General features: G+C 43.7%; 1 protein-coding gene and 1 long non-coding RNA gene across 2 annotated transcripts; one reads left to right on the top strand and one right to left on the bottom strand.

Moving 5' to 3' along the window:
• Positions 1–10,544: 10,544 nt before the first annotated feature.
• Positions 10,545–12,443, top strand: LOC132598088 (thioredoxin-related transmembrane protein 1). Its single transcript, XM_060307699.2, has 2 exons — positions 10,545–10,872; positions 11,127–12,443. Exons 1-2 carry the CDS (start codon positions 10,605–10,607, stop codon positions 11,696–11,698), a joined length of 840 nt encoding a protein of 279 aa, XP_060163682.1. The 5' UTR covers positions 10,545–10,604; the 3' UTR covers positions 11,699–12,443.
• Positions 12,444–15,490: 3,047 nt separating this feature from the next.
• On the bottom strand, positions 15,491–22,621 carry LOC115866152 (uncharacterized). The gene is made up of 3 exons (XR_004044533.2): positions 21,988–22,621; positions 17,105–17,231; positions 15,491–15,666 (listed from the first exon to the last, which is right to left on the bottom strand). It is a non-coding gene; the product is annotated as an uncharacterized lncRNA (long non-coding RNA).
• Positions 22,622–22,637: the final 16 nt, after the last annotated feature.

Here is a 22,637-nt window from a genome sequence, read left to right as displayed (position 1 = left end):
CTCAAGTCTGTCATACAGAGTGAAGTAAGTCAGAAAGAGAGAGACAAATACCGTATGCTAACATATATATATGGAATTTAAGGGAAAAAATGTCATGAAAAACCTAGGGGTGAAACAGGAATAAAGACACAGACTTACTAGAGAATGGACTTGAGGATATGGGGAGGGGGAAGGGTAAGCTGTGACAAAGCGAGAGAGAGGCATGGACATATATACACTACCAAACGTAAGGCAGATAGCTAGTGGGAAGCAGCTGCATAGCACAGGGAGATCAGCTCGGTGCTTTGTGACCGCCTTGACGGGTGAGATAGGGAGGGTGGGAGGGAGGGAGATGCAAGCGGGAAGAGATATGGGAACATATGTATATATATAACTGATTCATTTTGTTGTGAAGCTGAAACTAACATACCATTGTAAAGCAATTATACTCCAATAAAGATGTTAAAATAAAAAAAATAAATAAAAAAATAAAATAAAAAATAAAATTGTGAATCACTATATTGTACACCTGTAGCTTATGTGATATTGTACATCAACTATATTTCAATTTAAAAATGTCTTTTATATCTTACTTTCAGTTGAACCGTTTCTGGAGATCTTCATTTCTTTGTGTGGAGCCTACTTTCTGTCTACCAGCATATTCCTCTGCCTGTAGAGTTTCCTTGATCTTTTCTTGTGGTATAGATGTTCTGGTAATAAATTCTCTGTTTTTGTTTGCTTCATGTTTATGTGAGATTTTAAATACTTTACCTGAGGTAAATATGTGTCTAAAGATGAATGCCATCGATTCCTTTTTTTTCCTGTAAGCACATCAAGGAGTGAAATCTATTCCCCTCCCCTTAAACCTGGGCTCGTCTTCTGACTCTCAGAATGAAGTAATCAGAAGTAATCATGTGCCCATTCTGAGTCCAGCCAGCCTATAAGAGGTTTGGCAGCTTCTGCATTTGCTTTAAGAAGTCAGCCACCTGGGTATACAGAAGCTCCAGCGTACTACTGAATTATGAGACCCCATGTGAAGAGAAAAAAGCCACATGGGGGAACACCAAGCACCAGATGTGTAAGTGAAGCCCTCCTGGACATTCCGTCCCAGCCCAGCTACCTGCTAAATGATGTTGAGAGAGGGACCTCAGCTGATTCGACCGACACAGAGCAAATTCCCTTATCCCTGCCCAGATTCCAAACCCTACCACATGGTGAGAACAAGTGAGAGGTTTAGTCCATTTTAAAGATGTTTTTACTTTCCCCACAGAAGATACACCCCCTTGTTGTTCGCACCCAGATAGAACTCTTCCCCCTCCACTGATATGCCACTGAATAAGAGTGAAAAAACTTGAAATTGCATAGCTCTAGTTCGCCTACTTTCTAGTAATTCCAGATAATTAGGTGTCCACTAGCTGATTGCTTGGACCAGCAACAGTAATTTTTCTATGTACATTCAACTATCAGTTTCATTAAATATAGTTTACACCTCCTCTGCAATTACACTTGCCAAGACTTCAGATATTCAGGATCTACTCTTCAGTTGGGAAAAAAAATCTTGCACTTTTTCCTTCATTCAAATGTTAAAATGCGTTGTGGCAGAAGAGAGAAGATTGTTTTAGCCTTTGTTGAAATCGAGTCATTGCTCTTCGGCCGCAAGCCTTTGTGTACACGGAGGCCAGAGCATTGTGTCTGGACTCGGTGAGCGGAGACTCTCTCCTGAGATGGAATCAGAAGCCCGCCCTTCAGCCTCAGGAGAAAACAAAACTGGCTGCGATAATGTGTCCTTGAATGTGACTGTCTAGGAATTTTCACTGTTTCTATTTATTTTCTTTAGCTTCCTCTCAAGGTTTCAAGAGAAAGCTCCCCATTATCAGTGTGAAGAAGCACATAAGCATACATGCCTCACCCACCTGCATCCTTTCTACCGAGTAACGGAAATGTCTTCCTTAGGCTATAGCTGGTAGATAGAGTAACAGAGAGAAAGATGACTTCCTGAAATACGTACAAAAATGAAATACCCGCTATCAGGCAGTCTTGACTAAGGCTACGAAAGATCCAGTCATTGTACTTCGGATGGAATAAATAAGGGTTTTGATTTTTGGACGCTTGTTTGTCTTGCTACTGACCACTGTTTATCATTATTCACATCCACCTACACCCCCAGTTGCTGTGAGCCCTGGCTTCAGGTAGCCGAGTATGTTTCAGGACTCACTCTAGCCTGGAGAGCCTTGCTGACTTGCTGAGAGTCACACCCCCTCTTTTGCCCAGGTTGTGCCCACGTCCAGTGAGTGGTCACGTGTGACCAGAAAGGCCCAGTTCCCTCGACCTAATTCAGGATGACGCTGAAGGGCTATCCCACCCCCAGAGCCCCTGTAGGACCCAATGAGTCCTTTCCCTATGGCCTCATCCTGCTTCCTTCCCTCCCTCACAGATGTCGATCCCAAGAGCTCTCCCAGGAAATTTTCTCCATCTTCTGCTTCCCAAGGGGAAACTGACCCATGACAAATCTATTCAGGTAGCTGAATATTTATGGAAAACTAATTTCAAATGAGTGGAATTTCCATGCACCCACTACCCAGCTTCAGTTATCAACTAACAGCCAATTTCATTTCACCTAAACCCTCATTTGCTTCCTCCAGTCCCACCCTAGCTTATTTTGAAGCAAAGCCCAGAAATAGTAAATTATAATCTGTGAATGTATCTCTAAAAGATGACTCTTCTTTTTAAAAACTGTAACTGCAATACCATTGTCACATCTTAAAAAATTAACAGTAATTCCTTAATACCAACAAAGCCAGTGTTCAGTTAGTGTCCATCAGTATCTATATAAGGTCCCCTAAATTGTAACTGATTGATACATCTTTGAATTTTCTTTTGGTCTATAGGTTCTCTTTCTAGCCCTCATCAGTTTTTTTTTTAATATATATTTTAAATTTTATTTATTTATTATTTTTGGCTGCGTTGGGTCTTCGTTGCTGTGTGCGGGCTTTCTCTAGTTGTGGCGAGAGGGGGCTACTCTTCGTTGCGGTGCAAGGGCTTCTCATTGCGGTGGCTTCTCTTGCTGCGGAGCACGGGCTCTAGGCGTGAGGGCTTCAATAGTTGTGGCACGCGGGCTCAGTAGTTTTGGCTCGCAAAACTAGAGCGCAAGCTCAGAAGTTGTGGTGCACAGGCTTAGTTGCTCTGCGACATGTGGCATCTTCCCGGACCAGGGCTCAAACCCGTGTCCCCTGCACTGGCAGGCGGATTCTTAACCACTGCGCCACCAGGGAAGCCCCCTCAACAGTTTTTAAACAGTATACTTTTTGACATTTAGGATTACCATGCTTGGAGTCACAAGAGCTTGTGGTCACGCTTATGATACTAACAATGGCTGCCTTTTACGGCCTTTATATGAGCCAGGCGCTGTGGCAAGTGCTTTGCATATTATTTCATTTAATCCTTAAAGCAATCTGGCAAGTTAGGTATTATCAGCCCCAATTTACAGAGGGAAAGCTGAGGGTTAGAGAGATGAAGTAATTTGCCTGGGGATGCCCAGTTAATAAGAAACAGCTGAGATCCCAAACCACATTATTCTGACTCCAAAGTCCATGTTCTTAACCTCTAGGCTATACTGCCTGGGGTTTTAAAGCATTAGGAGAAACCAATGCCACTCTGAATGTGGGCTTTATTATTCTTATATTTCTTAGGTTGACAAAGGAAATTGACCATCATAAAATGTCCATGTAGTTGATCTAAACCAACAGACATGTACTGAGTACCTTCCGTGTACATAGAACTGGGTAGGAGCTGGGTGGAATCAACAGATAAACAACATTTGATCCCTGCCTTCCAAATGCTCCCAATCCAGAGACTGGTGTGAAGGGAGGGAGACAGATAACACAGGCAGATGCAACGCAAAGGGGACCGTGGTGTGTGCTCTCAAAGAGCTACCGATGAAAAGTAATGCAGAACAGAGAAGAAGAATTCTAAATTGAAAAAGCTTTTGGAGAGCATGGGAGCTGCAAGGCTTTTGAATGGAGAATAGGATACTAGGTTTAAGATAAAGTTTAGGTGCACGGGGAGTGAAGATGACAAGCATTACGGTGTAATACCACAGCCTGATGACATTTATTTGGGGCTGCTGTTTCCCCCTGTTGATTTTATGGAAATACACAAAGCGTCCCTCTAGCTTCTCTACAACTTAGCACCTTGCACGACAGGTGGATGGGAACTAACTCCAGGCAGGATCCAGGCTGAGGTGGCAATAGTAGGGCTGTATTGACCATCCGTATTAGCTGCCGACGATCTCTTTGCTGGTCCCTTTAAAAAAGCCCAGATTGTCTTTGGATTACTAGTGGCCATGGCTCCTGTGACCCTTGCTGCCACTTACCTCATCAGCCTGCTTCTGACCTAAAGCATCCTTGGGCTTTGTTGAGGTCAGGCAACTTGCCAGCTCAACGTTGGCAGGAGAGCCTCAGTGCCCGAGATAACCAGCTTTGTGCCTCTCTGATTACAACCTGATTACAACCCTGGATTGTTCTTGGTGAGGTATGACAGCTATCACTGCCAGAGGCGGTCAGACCCGGCGCTTAGTGGCAGATCCACCTGAGATTCCTTCTCGGTCTGTTCCATTAAGAAAGGAAGCTCTTCTTTCCAGGACTTGGAAGGACTACTTCATTTTACATCTTTATTAGAGAAATCTGTTTCTCTGGCTTGACGAGGTTAAGCAAAAAGGGATTGCTGAGCACCAAATTTTTCATTTCTATTTTGACAAGGCAACATGGAGGAAATTACCCTTGTATTTGATTTAATATTAAAAATTTCACATTTTAAAAACTTTGGTTCTTAAGACCTCCTATGCCCATATTCCACAAGACTAGCCCTTTTTACGTATATTTTCTATAGGAACCTGACAACCAAGACTGAAAAGGCAAATCTATTATTCAACTAAACAAACTTTTGCTAAGCTTCACTTAGCAAAAGTGCCGAATTTATATTTTAGCGCCCTCTGCTGGAGAAATTGCGTGCATTTCTGATAAATACAGGTGATTCCGGCCAATGTGATCTTTTTGACTTGTGCTTTTCAAATATAGGTTCTGGAGGATGTATTATTTATAGTCTGTACTAAAAGAAGTTTCTCCTTTAAACAAATGCCTCTGACAAACTAACCGACTGCCAGTGGTATTTGTCTCCTGCAAATCCCATAGGGGGAAAAATAGAAATGTACATGGAGTCATTAATGTGTATATAATTTACACATTCACAAAGTAAAAATACACTTTGTGAAAATCAGAAATTTGTAATATTTAATTTTTGTCACTTAAATTACAGTGTGTCTTGGGGCGGTCCTCTTTGGGTTGATCTTGTTTGGATCTCTTGGACCCAGTCTAACAGGAAGGGAGGTTTAGAGTAGATCCATAGATATCAAAGTTTTTGTTTGAAATCCACAGTAAGAAATATATTTCAGGTTATGATCCTGTCCATAAATAAAATTTTCATAAATAAGACAATACCTTTACTCTGTGAAATGTACTCTAATATTTCTTTTTTCTATTGCAATCCATCTAGAAAAAAATACTTTTCACAATTCATGAATGCATGGTGACCTGAAGCTAGAAAAATCTGAACTCGAGGACCCTTTCAGCTTCTTTTCTGTCTTTTAATTTTTCATCGCTATTCATCAACAAAATGGCATGAGACGTTCAAGCGTGGGGCAGAGCTTAGGCCTAGGACCTTTGTGGAAGGGGAGAGGCAGCAGGTGGAAAGGAGGGCCTGGAGTGTGGAGTTCTGGAGTTTGGAGGTAAGGCCCACAGTGAGGGTGTGTGGGTGGGGCTTAGGCCCAGTTGGAGGGGGTCTCAGAGGGGGTCTCCGAGGGTAGAGGTGGGGCCCTGGTTGGGGGCTAGGGGTGGGGCTCTGCGCGGCAGGACGGAGGCTCCGAGGGCAGAGGAGTAGGCCTGGGAGCCCAAGAGGCTCCCCGGTGCCCAAGTGGCCAGGGAGAGCACTGGCCACGCTCCTTCCTGTTCCTCTGCCCCCAAAAGTTCTCCCCCTGTCGCTGCTGGACCCCTAACCGGGTTGGGTCCTGCTGCTGTAGGAACTCCTCCCCTCCCCCAGCCGCCTCTCAGGGGTGCCGGTCCCGGAGGTCCGGCCTTTACTTTTGTTCCCCCTTCCCTCCCTCCCACTCCCTCAGGACCTCCGCCGCTGGAGGGGGCCTCGGTGGGTAGAGGATCAGGGCCGGGATCTCAGCAGGTTCCCGGGGGCCCAAGTGGGCAGGGGAAACCTGGCCACGCTCCCTTTTGATCCTCTGCCCTCCCAGTGATTCCCCAATTTCCCCCTTCGGGCGTGGGATCCCTTCCCCTCCCCCAGCCGCCCCTCAGGGGCTCCGGTCCTGTCCCGCCTCCACTTCTCCTCCCCCCTCACTCCCCCCACGTCCCATGTCCAACCCGGTCGCTGCGTGTCCTCCCGTCCCCTTAAGTGTCCGTGGTCCCCCACTGGTGACTGGTAGCTGCCCCACTGTGAGGAGAGGTGAATTCCGCATCCTCCTAGTATGCCATCTTGACTCTGTCCCCGTAAGTTACTTTATTTTTCTCCCAATCTACTACATAACTGCATGATTGATTCTTAGAGTTTTATGGAGGCAAGTGGAAGTATTTTTTTCCCCTGTAAGCACTTAACTCTCACTTAAACAGCCAGAAGAACCACAGTGGTTAAGAGCGTGGACTTGGGGCTGACTGACTGGGTCTGCATCTGGTTCTCCCATTACTAGTTATGTAACTTTGGTCTGGTTACTTAACCTCTTGTGCCTCAGCTTCCTCATCTATAAAATGGGAATAATAATAGTTCCTACCTAATAGCATTGAGGTGAAGATTAAATGAGTTAATACAGTAGATAAGCACAACAGGAGTGTTACTAGCTGCTGTTAGCCAGACTTCAACTAAGTGACAATGTAACATTCGAGCCTAACTTTACATTTTCGTGATGATGTAGGAAAGTACTGTATTGATAAGTACTTTCAAAAGAGTGGCTTTAAAGTAGTGGCTTGAGCTACAATATTAAGTCCAATAAAAGTGTTTTTAATAGTCCCCAAAGGCACTTTGCCCTAGTCCTGATTCAGATAGACCTGCAGTAACTGATTCAACTGATTAACATACTACAACTATACCAGGGGGAAAAATTCTAACAGAAATTAAAATTTTATACTAGAATACAAAGATCCAGCAAAATACCACATTTCCCTAGAAATGTAAGAATCGGGGCTTTATTGTTCAAACTGAAGGAGGTAGACTTCATTCTTTGTATCATCAAGGAAAGCATGACATGATTTAGGAATTTCTTTTCTCTTAGAGAACTTTTCCCCCCCTCTGTGATATTACCCAGTTTTTTGGCAGGCAGAAGAAATAAGCTAGGTTGGGCTGTTAAAGGAAAGAAACATGATATCTGTTATGGGCTAAATGATTGTGTTTCATATGTTGAAACCCTAACTCCCAGTATCATGGTATTAAGAGATGGGTCCTTTGGAAGGTAATTAGGTCATGAGGGTAGAGCCCTCATCAGTGGGATTAGTGGCCTTGTAAAAGGGACCCCAGAGAGCTCTCTTTCTTTTTCTGCTATGTGAGGACAAAACAAGGGGGTGAACCAGGAAGTGCTTTTTCACCAGACACTGAATCTCTTGCTGCCTTGATCTTGGACTTCCCTGCCTCCAGACTGTGGGAAATAAATGTTTGCTGTTTAAGCCACTCAGTCTCCTGTGTTTTTCTTATAGCAGCCCAAACAAACTAAGACCACATCCATTATAAATGTTCAACCTATTAAACTGTGAAAATAATAGTATAGCTATCTTTTACAGTTCTAAATTGTTTAGCCTTTCTTTAAAAACAAAAACTAGCTAATTAGCCTAAACAGCTACAACATAAACTTTTATACATATGGTCTAAAAGCAAATATTCTATCTGTCATGGGAATAATTAGACCAAGAAAGGAAATGAGTATCAGCCATGTGTGCATCCTGCTCATGACAAGCTGCTGCTGTCTGGGTAGATAAAAATCTATTGCTATAGTTAGCTGTTTAATTTGCCATAGGGAAACTGGCGTGTATTCAGTGCCTAACTGTAATTGAACTAAACCACTTCTAAGACCTATACCATATTTATGTGGGTTTGCATGAGGTAAGGATGAGAACAGAGGACAGTGTATTTGGAACACAGATATTTTTCCAGGGCTTTCGCTGGCTATGCAGTGCTTAAGGCTCCACGCTTCCACTGCAGGGGTTGCGGGTTTGATCCTTGGTTGGGGAACTGAGACCCTGCAAGCTGCCTGGCACGGCCAAAAAAAAGATATTTTTCCAAATAAGGTCCAAAAGGAACTGTTGAATTCTTTCTTTTCCCTGGCTTCTCACAAAGAGCTGGTTAGTCACAAAGCTTGCCCTTCTTAGTGACGTCTCTTGAACCCCTCCTCTCCTATCCATCCCTCTGTCCTCCCCATGCCCTTGCCTATGGACTTCATTTGCCCACGTCTGTATCCCCGAAGCCTCCTCTAGGTGGCCTTGAGACTCGTAAGTGAAGCAAAACTTCTCCTCTACTCTCTTAGGTCTCTGGCTGGGCCTAAGAATTAAATGGACATAAGACAGATGAACAGGAGAAAAAGCATACAAACCTTATATAGTAATTTTTACATGTACATGGGAGCCTTCACAAGAGTAACAGAGACCCAAAGAAGCAGTTAAGGTCCAAGCTTATACACTAGGTTGGACAAACAGTAGTGAACTGTTTGTTTGAGACGAGACTAAGGGGTTTGAACTAGGGCAGTTAATCGGAGAGAAGTGGCTGGGAAGATAGGGGTTATTTAGACCAAGTTTTTTTGCACGGATTTCTCTCGGCCATGACTTCCTGTCTCCAGTGATGAGAAGGCTTTTTTCCTCTGGTACAGGGAGGGCACCTATCACAGGAGAATTTTATTTCCTGCTTTCAGGAAGAAAAAGGAAGGTCAAAGTGACCTTTTTACATGTGCTGTTTCTCAAGTGCCTTTAACTCAAAATATCAATATGCCAATGTGGCAAATTTTGGGGTGATGCACTCGGAACCCCTATAAGACCTGAGGTTTTTCCAACAGATCTTCAACTCCACTGCTAGACCTAACTTTTTTTTTTTCAAAGTTTCTTCTTTTTTTCAAGCCCAGTCTCTCTTTTTTTTCCATTAATTTATGCATTTGGAAGCAATTACTGAGAGACTAGCATGTAAGTATCTGCACGCAGGGAACACAAATGTCAAGGCCTTTGCCTTGAAAAAAAACAATTTAGTGGGAGAGACAGAAAAAATTGAGAGACTACTGAATGATGAATACATAATCAACGTGAATACGTGATCTAGGTATACCATAATAGAAAGCTTGATAAATCACCCCTGTGCAATAAAGATTTCACAGAAGCAATACGTTCAAGGAGTTTTAAATAATGAGTTTGTCAGGAAGACAATTTTTCAACAAATGTGCATCACACTCAAAATCAGAAAAAAAGAGATAAAGAGTCATTATTTCAAGATCAAGCCCAATCTTTTAAAAATACTTTTCTGATCTCGTCATCCTCTCTTCTTAGACATTCCTCAATCCTTCAGCTTTCACCTTCCCAAATTTGCAGACGGCTACTTGAGCCCTGACTGCTCTCTTGAACGACTTCCAGCTACCCAGTGAGATCACTGCTGAACATCTTTGTCCAGGTGTCCAACCACCGTCGTCCAAATCCAGCAAGGCAGACGTTACCTTATTCCCCAGGTCAAAAATTTCTGTCCAGGGCCCTGACTTTCATTCAGTCAATTTAGGCTAATGATTTGGACGTTGTCATTGGTTCTTTCCATGTCCTCCTCAGCACAGACAACTCGTGTGTCTGTGTCCATCGTGCTCTCCCTCCTGCCCTTCCTTTGTCACACCCTAGGTTCCGTTCTTGTGGCTTTTGGCCCAGATGAGTGGAATGTGCAGTCTGATACACTGAGAACATAAAAAGACAATATGAGAAAGCATATATGTTTATTTTAAAAGGTAAAAATGTAAACTTTCCGGCTTCCCTGGTGGCGCAGTGGTTGAGAGTCCACCTGCCGATGCAGGGGACACGGGTTCGTGCCCCGGTCCGGGAAGATCCCACATGCCGCGGAGTGGCTGGGCCCGTGAGCCATGGCCGCTGAGCCTGCGCATCCGGAGCCTGTGCTCCACAACGGGAGAGGCCACAGCAGTGAGAGGCCTGCGTACGGCAAAAAAAAAAAAAAAAAATGTAAACTTTCGTAATATTCACTGGGATCCTCATTTGGTTCTTATGTTATACGGTCACATATCAAATAGAATAATAGGAAATATCCTGAGAGCATAGTCAGAACCCCACTTTCCGAGTATCTCTATGCATTGCTCTTTCCTTGCTATGACTTGTTTTCGATGGGCTTCATTTTGTAAAAGCAAGACTTTAAAATAATAGGCCATCATTACAATGGCCAGGCAAACCTTTTGTACCGCACATAAGTTTTCTGGTTTTCTCTTGGCAAAGATTGTAAAGACACGTTATGCATTTTTTTTTTTTTCTCTTAAATGATGATGTCAGGGAAGTGCAGAGCCGCTTCGCGAAGTGAGGGCGGCCGCGCTCGTTGTGGGTGGGCGCGCGGCCGACATGGCGCCCTCCGGGAGTCTCAGGATCCCCGTGGCAGTGCTGCTGCTGTTGCTTTGGGGGGCTCCCTGGACCCACGGGCGGCGGAGCGACGTGCGGATCATCACGGACGAGAACTGGAGAGAGTTGCTGGAAGGAGAGTGGATGATAGAATTTTATGCTCCATGGTGTCCTGCTTGTCAGAATCTTCAACCAGAATGGGAAAGTTTTGCCGAATGGGGAGAAGATCTTGAGGTTAATGTTGCAAAAGTAGATGTCACAGAGCAGCCAGTTTTTAAAAACAGAACTGTCTTCAGCTGGTTAGGCTGACTTACCCACCTCCCTGATGGGGGCTCAGTGTGAAGTGCCGCAGAAAGTGGATTCCCTGGTTGGGCCCCAGACTAGTATGTAAGACGTCTGTGAGAAGCCCTAGAACATTGTGGCTCAGGTGGACATTGGTTAACCCAGCATTTGCATCTGTACCAAGCTTCAGAATAAGGAGCATGTGGTTGAGGTTCTTTATAGAGTCAAGGTCACATTCCCTGTGACTAAGCGGACGATTTATCATAAGTGCTCTTCCTACTGTTTATCATTGTAAAAATGGTGAATTTAGGCGCTATCAGGGCCCAAGGACTAAGAAGGACTTCATAAACTTTATAAGTGAAAAAGAGTGGAAGAGTATTGAACCTGTTTCATCATGGGTTGGTCCAGGTTCTGTTTTGATGAGTAGTATGTCAGCACTCTTTCAGCTGTCTATGTGGATCAGGACTTACCATAACTATTTTATTGAAGACCTTGGATTACCGGTTTGGGGATCATATACAGTGTTTGCTTTAGCAACTCTGCTTTCGGGACTATTATTAGGACTTTGCATGATATTTGTGGCAGATTGCCTTTGTCCTTCAAAAAGGCGCAGACCACAGCCATACCCTTCCAAAAAATTATTACTAGAATCTTCTCAACCTCTGAAAAAAGTGGAGGAAGAACAAGAGGCTGCTGAAGAAGATGTTTCAGAAGAGGAACCTGAAAGCAAAGAAGGAATAAACACAGAGTTTGCACAAAATGCCATAAGACAACGTTCTGTGGCTCCTTCATTGGCCACAGATAAATCTAGTTAATTTGTACAAGTATATTCATATGATTTTGACAAAAACAGAAGATTGATCATTTCTTTTGGTTTGAAGTGAACTGTGACTTGCTTGTACATTGCAGGGTTCAGTCTAGATTGTCATTAGGTTGAACAGTCTACCTTCAGAAAATAAAAGTAGCATTATTTGAAAAATCAGGATTTGAGAACAGTATGGTGGTTCAAACAGTAGTTTAATTTTTGAAAAATCTGGTGCCAAGCAATAAGATTTCTGTATGTTTGTTTCATAATAACCTTTTCAAGTCTGAGTTGAAAAATTACATTTCCCAAGTATTGCATTATTGAGGTATTTAAGGAGATTACTTTAGAGAAAAAGATTTCTCATTTGATATAATTTTTCTCAGTTTCACTGTGTGAAAAAAAGAACATATTTCCCATAAATGGGAACTTTGCCCATTGTCTCAAGAAATGTGTATTTCAGTGACAACTGTGAGGTCCTTTTAGAGGTAAATTCCAAAATTTAGTCATAGCTTTAGAGTATGCAACTAATAAAAGCTACCTTACTTTAGTTACAGTTTTCTACATATGATAATACAGGATATGTTTAGGAAGATTTTATAAGCCCATGATGTTGTCTTGATTCCTATAAAAGGTTGGTTGCCTTTTTGTTCTCCTCTGTTCAGTGTATGATTTGTATTTTTCTTACCATGAGTTACATTTTTCATTTTCCAAATTGGATAATTTCCTGGAAATGTTTTTCATGTTTTAATAAATTGTTTCAAACTGAAAAAAAAAAAAAAAAAAAAAAAAAAAAAAAAAAAAAAAAAAAAATGATGATGTCACAGTTTGGGTCCCTGGGAAGAAAATTCTGAGACACAGCCTGCAGGACACGTAGGAGTGCAAGCCTCTGGTTTCCACAAGAGTAGAAGGAAGGGGAAGAAGGAAGCGGGACTGAGCAGAGGGCGAAGCTGAGCTGCATTGCAGGCAGAAGACCCCTCGGCTGGAATACTCCTTCTGAGTTGTCCTGAGTTGGGCTCAGACAGCCAGATCTTTATATTCCTGTGTGGGTCATTCCCTTGGATGGAGGTCGCCCCAGGCAATCCCTGAAGTGCCACCAGCGCTCCCTACAGCCGAAGCCACTGTCCGACATCCGGGGAGGATGCTTACGGGTGGTGGATCACAGTGTCCACCTAGAGGACGACTATACAAAGTTTGCTGGACTTTTCTGCAGCAAAATGATGGAATGACTGTCACGTAGTACGTAGCAGACAGTTTGGAAAAATAGCCACATTTAATCTGTTTCGTCAAAATAAATGTCTTAACAATAAACAAGAAAGTTGTTGCTTTTAAAAGAAACATCTTATAGAGAGAATATTTTGAAAACATGTCCACTGTTATACAACTAAATTGTCCAAAACTACACAATTCTGTCTCCTATCTGCACACAAACTTGGAACCAGAATTATTTCACTTGTTTAAAAATTTCCCACACAAAGAGTTCCCATTAACCTATTCATGAAAATAACAAAAATGCAACATCTTCCAATGAGTGTCCAAGAAAACTAACATCAAAAAGATGGTATTAACAATTTACTAGATGAAGATCAACACCAATCTTTGGATAGTAAGTGGGTGGGATTAAGAAATGTGTGTCACAACTCAGAAAGTCAGCTGGGGGCGCTCTGCTTTCATCTGGGTCTCAGACGTTTGGAAGGATCTTTTGCAATTATGACAAACATTAAAATTAATTATGGGACCGCCCTAGTGGTCTAGTGGTTAAGACTCCGTGCTTCCACTGCAGGGGGCATGGGTTCAATCCCTGGTCAGGGAACCAACATCCTGCATGCCATGAGGCCCGGCCCCGAAAGATAAATAAAGTAAAATTAATTATTGAGATAAACCAATCAGGCTGTGGGGCTGCTGACTCTCAAAGTGTTCATCATTTTCAAAAGATTTTTTTTTTTAAAATAATGAAGACTGTATGGTAATTACTATGGGTTGAATCGTGTCCCAGGAAAAGTTGAAATCCTCATCTCCAGTACCTCAACACGAAGTTATCCGGAAATAGGGTCGCTGTAGATATAATTAGTTAAATTAATGACTGGTATCCTTATGAGAAGAGAAGGCAGAGATAGGATTTATGCTGCCACATAAATAAAAGCTGGAAGAGAATCCTCCCCTTGAAGCTTCCCAGGAGCCATGGCCCTGCCGACATTTTGACTTTGCATTTCTGACCGCCACGACTGTCAGAGAATGCATTTCAGTCATTTCAAGCTACCCAGTTTGTGATACTTCATTATAGCAGCTGTAGAAAACTAAAGTGTTGTTAAAACCTTTTCCTACCGTTAAAAATAAAATTTTAAAAACTCAAATATTTTATTGCATCTCTATCTCATTTTTGTAAGCGAATAAATATGTATTAAAGGTGTGTGCTCAATTCTATTTTTAAAACTAAGAATGGCAAGCAATAAAAAAAATGTTTGCGTATGTGCTGGAAATTGTGTTTGAAAAGTTATTTGTAGAAATAATTTGAGGCCTTGGATGTTGAGTCTCTTAATTTGTTTCTGCCAGGCCTCAGGGCTGTAGTAATCCAGGATTCCCCTAATCCAATTTCAGGATTTGTGCTTTTCTGGGTCAGCAAGATCAGACAAAGCTGACCTAGCCTGCAGGTTTATTTTTCATTCCCTCCCTCTCCTGTGATGCAAACTTTCGGTGTGTCAGCCCCATGCGGCTGGTTGTCTCCCAGGGTCCTGAGCCCGAAGCCCCCAGAGCTTGGGAGGCACTTCTCAGCCTGCTCTTCAGACCTTCCAGTCCCCGCTCCCCGCCGCCACACACGGGATCGCATTTCTGGATTTCCATTTCCAACGGCTTCCCTATATTGGAGCAATTATTCCTCATTATCTTCTTAGTTTTTTGACACTTAGATTTTTTTTTTTAATGCAGATTTGCAGTTGTGTTCAGCCAGAGGGTCAGCCCCATTTACCTAGTCTATCATTACCAAAAGCACAATCAAAGAAAGTTTAGGGGCCACTATCCTAGACCGTGCCAATGATCTCTTAACATCTCCAATCTCTCTTCCTCCCCAATCTCTCCTCTCTGCCGCCAGATCAATACTTTTTAAACAACAGTTCCATCAAGTCATTTCTCTGCTTTAAAAAAAAAAAAAGTCCTCACTCATGCCCTGTGTGATAGCTCTGTACTATGTCAACTTAGCTAGACTGGAATTTCACAGAATTTCCTTTCCTAAATGGTTCTGGATCAGCGTTGGCCAGCAGAGACACTTTGGATGCTATTTGGGAGGTAGAAATAAAGCAGCTGCCCATTTTTTCTTTTTTTTAATGTTTTTATGTCTGGTGGGAGGTGCCAGGCGCATTGCCTCTGACCTGCAGGTAGATCCCACCTATTGTCATGGGAAGGGCTCAGCCACAGTTCCTCCGTGTAGGGGGTTGAACTTGTGGGTGTTGTCCCCTCCCCTCTCCCCCAATTCACATCCATCTAGACTCTCAGAATGTAACCTTATTTGGAAATAGGGTCTTTGCAAATGTAATTAGTTACATTAAGATGAGGTCCTACTAGGACAGGGCGGGGCCCTAAATCCAATGACTGATGTCCTTATAAGAAGACCATGTGAAGACACAGAAATACAGACACATAAGGAAGAATGCCATGTGAAAACAGAGGCAGGGATTGGAGTGAAGCAGCTATAAAGATTGCCAGCCACCACCAGAAGTGAGAAAGGAGTCTCCCCTAGAGCCTTCGGGGGGAGGATGTCCCTGCCAGCACCTTGATTTCAGACGCGTGACCTCCATACCTGTGAGCGAGTACATTTCTGTTGTTCTGAGCCACTCAATTTGTGGTCATGGCAGCCCCAGGAAACGAATCCACTCCACCTCCTGGCAGATCTCCTCCTCCATTTTCTCCAAATCCTGGACTGAGTGCGTGTGTGGCTCCCTAGTGAAGGGCACCCGCTTCTCCTACACATCAAATACAGCATCAAGGCTGGAGGTGGGGAGAGGCAAACGTGGGCTCCAGTTAGTCTTTCTGGGCAACAGTTGTCTTTGTAGGTCCTAGTCTGCTCTTCCAAATTAAGTAAAAATGAATTGAATGAAACCATTCCTGCTACCCAGTTCCTTCCACTATATTAGAATATATTAGGTTATTAAGATTACTAACTAACATTTATTGAAGACCTCCTAAGTGCAGGGCACGATGCTAAGTAAGCTCTTTACAGCATCTTATTAAATTCTCAAAACACCCCAACCTAAATATTCACCAATAAGAAAGTGCTTAAACAAGTTATAGCCCATTTCTATACATGATACAGAAATTAAAAAAGAATGAGACAGGGACTTCCCTGGTGGCACAGTGGTTAAGAATCCGCCTGCCGATGCAGGGGACATGGGTTCGAGCCCTGGTCTGGGAAGATGCCACATGCCGTGGAGCAACTAAGCCCATGCGCCACAACTACTGAGCCTACGCTCTAGAGCCCACGAGCCACAACTACTGAAGCCCGTGTGCCACAACTACTGAAGCCTGTGTGCCACAACTACTGAAGCCCGTGTGCCTAGAGCCCGTGCTCCACAACAAGAGAAGCCACCACTCACTGCAACTAGAGAAGGCCCGCGGGCAGCAACAAAGACCCAACGCAGCCAAAAATGAATAAATTTTAAAAAAAAGAATGAGACAGTCTTACGGATATGGACATGGAAGTACCTCCAAGACATATTGAGGGGGAAAGAAAATCAAGTGACAGAAAAATAGGCTCGGTATAACCCTGTTTATGGAAACAATACGAAACAAAATATAATTAAATATTTCCTATGAACTCTTGGTCCTTCAGACTGTACTCCCAAATTTTCCTTTGCCTCTTCTCCTACTGTATTCCTGCCTCAGCCTCACACTTCAGCTCCATTACGTGGTAGCTAAACTCGAGTGGGCATTCAGTGCTATTGGATGAATGAATGAATTCCAATTTTCAAACATTTCCCCTCATCTTTATTGAGATATAATTGACCAATAAAAATTGTATATATTAAAAAAACTCTCAAAACAACCCTATGAAAAAGGGTTATTATTATGCCTCTTTTACAAATGTTCACAAATATTACAACCCTTACAAATGTAACAGCGGCTTAAACTCTTAGACGGATGAAGTAATTCAGCCAAGTCAGAATTCATACTGATGCCTTAAGCTCAGCCCTGTACACCGGTGCCAAATCGAATCTCAGAGACAGAGTTTTGGGTGAAGTAGAAAAGAACAGCTTTGTTGCTTTGCCAGGCAGAGGGGGACACACTGGGCTCCTGCCCTCAAAAACTATGTGTCCCAACCCAGGAGGATGTGATGGAGGGTTTTACAGCAGTGGTTCGAGGCTGGGATCTCCAAGATTGCGGTGTGCAGGGCCTGTACCCCTATAGTCTCAGGTGGTCGTCTCCTCACCTTGATGAGCTTCTCTGGTCCCTTTAATCTCCCCTCAGGTGGTTTCTTGGCCACTCCTCCCTTGATTGGCAACTGTTGGAATCTGCCCTTTGGAACTCAGGGAAGGTCATGGAGGCTGGAGTCTGGCCTACAAGAAACGGGGTGGTGGTGGGGGACAAAAACGCCTCCGTGAGCGGGAGCCCCACGGGGCCTCACTCGGTTTCAAAACTAACACATTGTAAATCAACTATACTCCAAAAAAATTAATTTAAAAAAAGTAATAACACATATGGAGGCCCAAATATCACCCTTATTAATAATAAAGACTAGGTCAGAGAACATATAATAACGGGAGAGCCAGTCTGGCCTGTTAACTAAACCCTAAGTTGAGACAATGCTGAACTAGGGTGCCCTCCCTATGCAGAAGGCAGCTCAGACCCAAGAGGAATGTGGGAGGAGCTGAGCTCAGCAAACCCAGTTTGTTTTTCCTAACTGTACCAATTAGATAAGTCACTTCTCCCCCTGACCAGGGACAGAAGGGATAAAAGGGTATGGAAAGACCAGACATATTACCAACTGAGTACATAAATATAGTATGTATTTGTGTATATAAAATATTAAATGATAAAACAATCCAAGGACGATCACAAAGTAGGTACCTAATTATTTGCTAAATATATAGTTTACCCTAGTGTTTCTTGAGTCTGAGTTTTTATCAAAACCTGAAGGATGTTAAGTAATTACAGACCCTCTCTAACCCCTCCCTCCCTTCAATATGCTTGGCATGAAACCAGGAATCTGATTTTAAAGCTTCCTGGGCGATTTCAGTATGCAGGTGTGGCTGAGAACCATTGACTTACAGGAGTTAGACAAGGGATCGGGAGTCTGGGAGGTCTTACTGAGGAGGAAATTGGACAGACACTGCAGGACAAGTACGATTGAGGTAGAAAGATAGCAGAGCACTCTGTATGGGGCAGAGAACAGTAAGCAGAGGACTCCAGAAATAACTGTGGCTCAAGGGTAAACTCAAGACCTTGTTCTTGAAAACCCTTATAAAATTTATGCCTGGAGAATGATCTATGCTAACACAGCAAATGACAAGACATCACAGCATGGCTTAGAGGAAAAGATCTTGGACTTTTGAGTTAGGAGATGTTGGTTCCTGGCTGTGTGACTTTGGCCCAGTCATGACATCCTTCACCCAGATATTTAAGGCTTGTTTGAAAATGTTGCAGGAAGGGAGACCCCTTCCAGGGCCCGAGAGTGGGCTCTTGCCTGACACTTGGAAAAGAACTGTCTGAGGAGACACACGTACTGACAAAGCAAAAGACTTTATTGGGAAGGGGTGCCCGGGTGGAGAGCAGCAGGGTAAGGGAGCCCAGAAGAACTGCTCTGCCACGTGGCTCACAGTCTTGGATTTTATGATAACGGGGTTAGTTTCCAGGTTGTCTCTGGTCCGTCATTCGGACTCAGGGTCCTTCCTGGTGGCCTGAGCATCTCTCAGCCAAAATGGGTTCCAGCGTGAGGGGTTTCTGGGAGGTTGGCAGGACATATCTTCTCCCCCCCTCCTCCTTTGGCACCTCCCGAATTCTTCCAGGGGAGTTTTACAAGACCTACTATGGGCTGGCATGTCCTCCCGCCTTTCAGCCCCTCCCGAGTTAGTTTCAGCAGCAGCACAGTCATTCTTTATCAGGACCTCCTGTCCTGAGACAACTCAGGCAGGCGGTTAACATCATGCCTGGCCAAGGTGGGCGGTTTTGGTCAATGGTTCCCTAACATAAAGACTGGAGTTCTTAAAGCATTCTGGGAAGGTGGTTACACAGTCTTCCCCATTTCAGGAAATAGCACGGCCATTCACCTAGAAGCTCAGGTTACAAACCTGGGAGTCATGTTTTGATTTTTTTCCCTTACCTGTCCCCATGGCTAATCCATTGGCTCACCCTGATGATTTTTCTTCCAAAACATATCCCAAATCTCTCCACTTCTCACTTACTGCATTGTTCCCTTAAGATCATTAACTACTGAAACCTATTCAAGGGCAAGCATTGCAGCCAGGCTTAGATCACCAAATGGCTTAGACCAAAAATGGCTTCTCTTATGTCAAGAAAGCTATGCCTGGTTTTCTTTCTCTAGGGACTTACACTAGGTGATTCAAGATGTGCAGCTAGGGTTGAGAAACACTACCAAGGCTTAAAGGAACAGCAAAATTTGTCTGCTCCTGGTGGCTTTTGTAAGAACAAAAGAATGCAGAAACATAGGACTGTTATCAGGCAAGAAAAGTAACAATAGCAAAGATAATAAATCAGTTGTAAACTCCCAGTTCTGTTACAATGGTAAAGATTAGCCTAAAGCACTTTCTTGAGCTGTTTTGATGAATTTAAAGCCCCTTCGGTGCTCAACCAGAAGATCAACTGGAGCCCAAGGGAGGATGAGGTTGACCTTTTCTGACCCTTGTGACTTCAGTCAACTAAAGCTTGTACTCTGTGGACCTTCCAAGCCCTTCGCGAATATGCATGTGACCTTAGTTTAAAACTTCCCCAATTTTGCTGTTCAGGAAGACACTGCTTTGGGAAAGACCCCCAGTGTTCTCCTTTCTTGCTGCAAGTAATAAATCCTTCCTTCTCCCGCTCGTTGGCTTAGTTGTGTCTTTTGGCTCAATACCCACCACGAGGTGGATCCAGTTTTCGGGTAACAGCTTCTGCACTACCCGTTCAGCTGCTCCCGTTACCTGGTACACTCTTCCTCTAGATCTTTCCATGGCTGGATCCTTCTTGTCATTATTCAGGTCTCAGACTAAATGTCACTTTCTCAGGTAGGCTTTTCCTGATACTCCCACCCCCAACCTAAACTAACACCTCTATCCGACTTCCCTGGTGGCACAGTGGTTAAGAATCAGCTTGCCAATGCAGAGGACACAGGTTCGAGCACTGGTCCTGGAAGATCCCACATGCCGTGGAGCAACTAAGCCCGTGTGCCACAACTACTGAGCCTGTGCTCTATAGCCTGCGAGCCACAACTACTGAGCCCACGTGCCACAACTACTGAAGCCCGCACGCCTAGAGTCCGTGCTCCGCAACAAGAGAAGCCACTGCAATGAGAAGTCCGCGCACCGCAATGAAGAGTAGCGCCCGCTCGCCACAACTAGAGAAAGCCAGTGCAGCAACGAAGACCCAACACAGCCAAAATAAATAAATAAACAAAATAACACCCCTATCTATAGCACATTGCCCTGCTTGTTTTCATTATAGAAATTAGCAGTTCATGAGGTTTCCCTATTTAAGCTTATTGTCTGTCTTCCAACTCTAACATAAACACCTTGAGTGTAAACACATTTGTCTTATTCACTGCTGTATCCTCAGCACTTAGAACAGTGCATGGCATCTATTAGGTATTCAATGTTTGTGAATGAAAGAGAAGATACAAAGGTTTAAGATAAATTCTTCCAGTTCTCTGTTCTTTTCAACTGTTTAACTGGATTTTAATAAAATGTGCTTTATTTATGCAATAGAATTGAACTATCTCTGAAAAAAGTGTCAACAGCTTTTTTTGTAAATGTATCATAATAGCACGAGATTCATTCTCTCTTCACAGGAGCCCTGAATTAAATCTTCTGCAAAGTCATCATCCCTTAATATATTTTGATATACAGTATTTGTTCATAATACTGCTGCTTAGGGAATCCAGCTCACAGAATGGAGCAGCTGGGTATGGCCAGGGTCCATCTATTAAATCAAGGCATTGCTGCTCAGATTTTGTTTGCTTGTTTTTGGAGACAAGAGTGTTACCCCAAATTTTATTTGAGCCAAATTTGAGGATTATAACCCTCAAAAGGAAGAGCATCTCCGCACAATTATATAAGTTTTTTGAGACAGAGGGCTGTACATTAAATGACGTATTATTGACAGTTTACACAATCCAGATCTGAGCAGCATCGTGGTGGGTCATGTGACCCCTTACAAGATCAAGGAGTTGTCTTGATGCAAGGAGAATGTTGCTCTTCATGGTTAAGTAGCCATTTCTGCCGATGGGGAAGGTTGGGCATAATGCAGATACACAGCGCACAGTAGTGGGGAGAGAGGAGGCCAGAGAGCAGAGAAAAACTTTGGTTTAAACTTTTCCGGTCTTGCCTTAAAACATTTCTTTTTTTTTTTTTGCCACATCTAGTGGCACGCGGGATCCTAGTTCCCCGACCAGAGATCGAACCCGTGCCCCCTGCAGCGGGGGCACGCAGTCCTACCACTGGACCGCCAGGGAAGTCCCAATAAAATATGAATTTTATTTCACACTGGGTTGGCCTCTTGGTGGGTGTTGAGCCAGAAGACACAACCAAGCCAGAGCGGGAGTAGGAAGCATTTATTACTTGCAGCAAGGAAGGAGAACACTGGGGGTCTTTCCCAAAGCAGTGTCTTCCTGAACAGCAAAACTGGGGAAGTTTTTAGCTAAGGGTACATGCATATTCATGAAGGGGCTTGGGAGGTCAACAGAGTCCAAGCTTTAGTTGGTTGAAGGCACAAGGGTCAGAAGAGGTCAACCTCATCCTCCCTTAAGCTCCAGTTGATCTGATGGTTGAGCACCCGAGGGGCGTTTAAATTTTTCAAAACAGCTCAAGAAAGTGCTTCAGGCTAATCTTTACCATTGTAACACAACTGGGAGTTTACAACTGATTTATTATCTTTGCTGTTGTTACTTCTCTCGCCTGGTAAGTCTTTTGTTCCCTTAAGATTATGACTGTTCTAGGGCAGGCAAGCATTGCGGCCAGGCTTACATCACAAAATGGCTTAGGCCAAAAATGGCTTCTTACCTTCACTTTCTCTGAGGACGCTTTACCTTACCTGCTTACAAGAGGACAGGGGAAAGGAATCAGTAGAAGAATGGAAAGGTATGGCAGGGAGCAACAGACTCACAGGAAAACATGAAGGCTATAGCTGGCTCCTTCTAAAAGTGGGATACACGGTTATCCTCTTTTCTTTGGGGGGCACCTCTTTAACGAATGAGTGTAATCTGGCGGAATTGAGGAGTTTTAATTTCAGAGTGCTTGAGATTATGACATCGTCCTGTTTCGCAGGGGTTTGTTCAAGCCAGTGCGGCAAAATCTTCACTTGTGGGTCGTCTGTCACTTGGTCTCAAGGAAGCAGCTGAATTAAATTCGTAACTCAGGCGAATTAAGGGCAAATCCATGTCCTTAAGTCCCTCGCGGGCCATTTCCGAAATACATTAGCTATAAAAACATAGAACAACATCTATTACACGGGAAATAGGGAGATTCCGTGCCTCTGGCCCCTTTCTTTGGCAGGGACGTTGGTATTTCCTCAAAAGTCCCCAGTATCCAACCTCCGCCCCCAGCAATAGGGCTAGGTTCACAGGCAACCAGTTTTTCAGTCAGCTGCCTGCCCTTTCTTCCTTCTTCGTGCTTCGTCGGTCACGGCTTTAAACAAAACGACTGTGCGTTTGAAATCACTCTGGCGCTTTGGCACAGCGCAGGAGGGGCAGCCAAGGGCACGGGTTCCGAGAACAGCAGTCGGTAGACAGAGATTCTGGCTTGAGGAAAACCAAA

The sequence above is a fragment of the Globicephala melas genome, chromosome 11, assembly GCF_963455315.2.
Source record: "Globicephala melas chromosome 11, mGloMel1.2, whole genome shotgun sequence".
Classification (NCBI taxonomy): domain Eukaryota; kingdom Metazoa; phylum Chordata; class Mammalia; order Artiodactyla; family Delphinidae; genus Globicephala; species Globicephala melas.
Note: the sequence above shows the minus strand (reverse complement) of the source record. Positions and strands in the feature narration are given on the sequence as shown.

Coding starts and splice junctions, on each gene's coding strand:
- LOC132598088 (XM_060307699.2), top strand. CDS start 10,605: ATGGCGCCCTCCGGGAGTCTCAGGATCCCCGTGGCAGTGCTGCTGCTG. Junction 10,873..11,126: donor AGATGTCACAGAGCAGCCAG/TTTTTAAAAACA, acceptor CACATTCCCTGT/GACTAAGCGGACGATTTATC.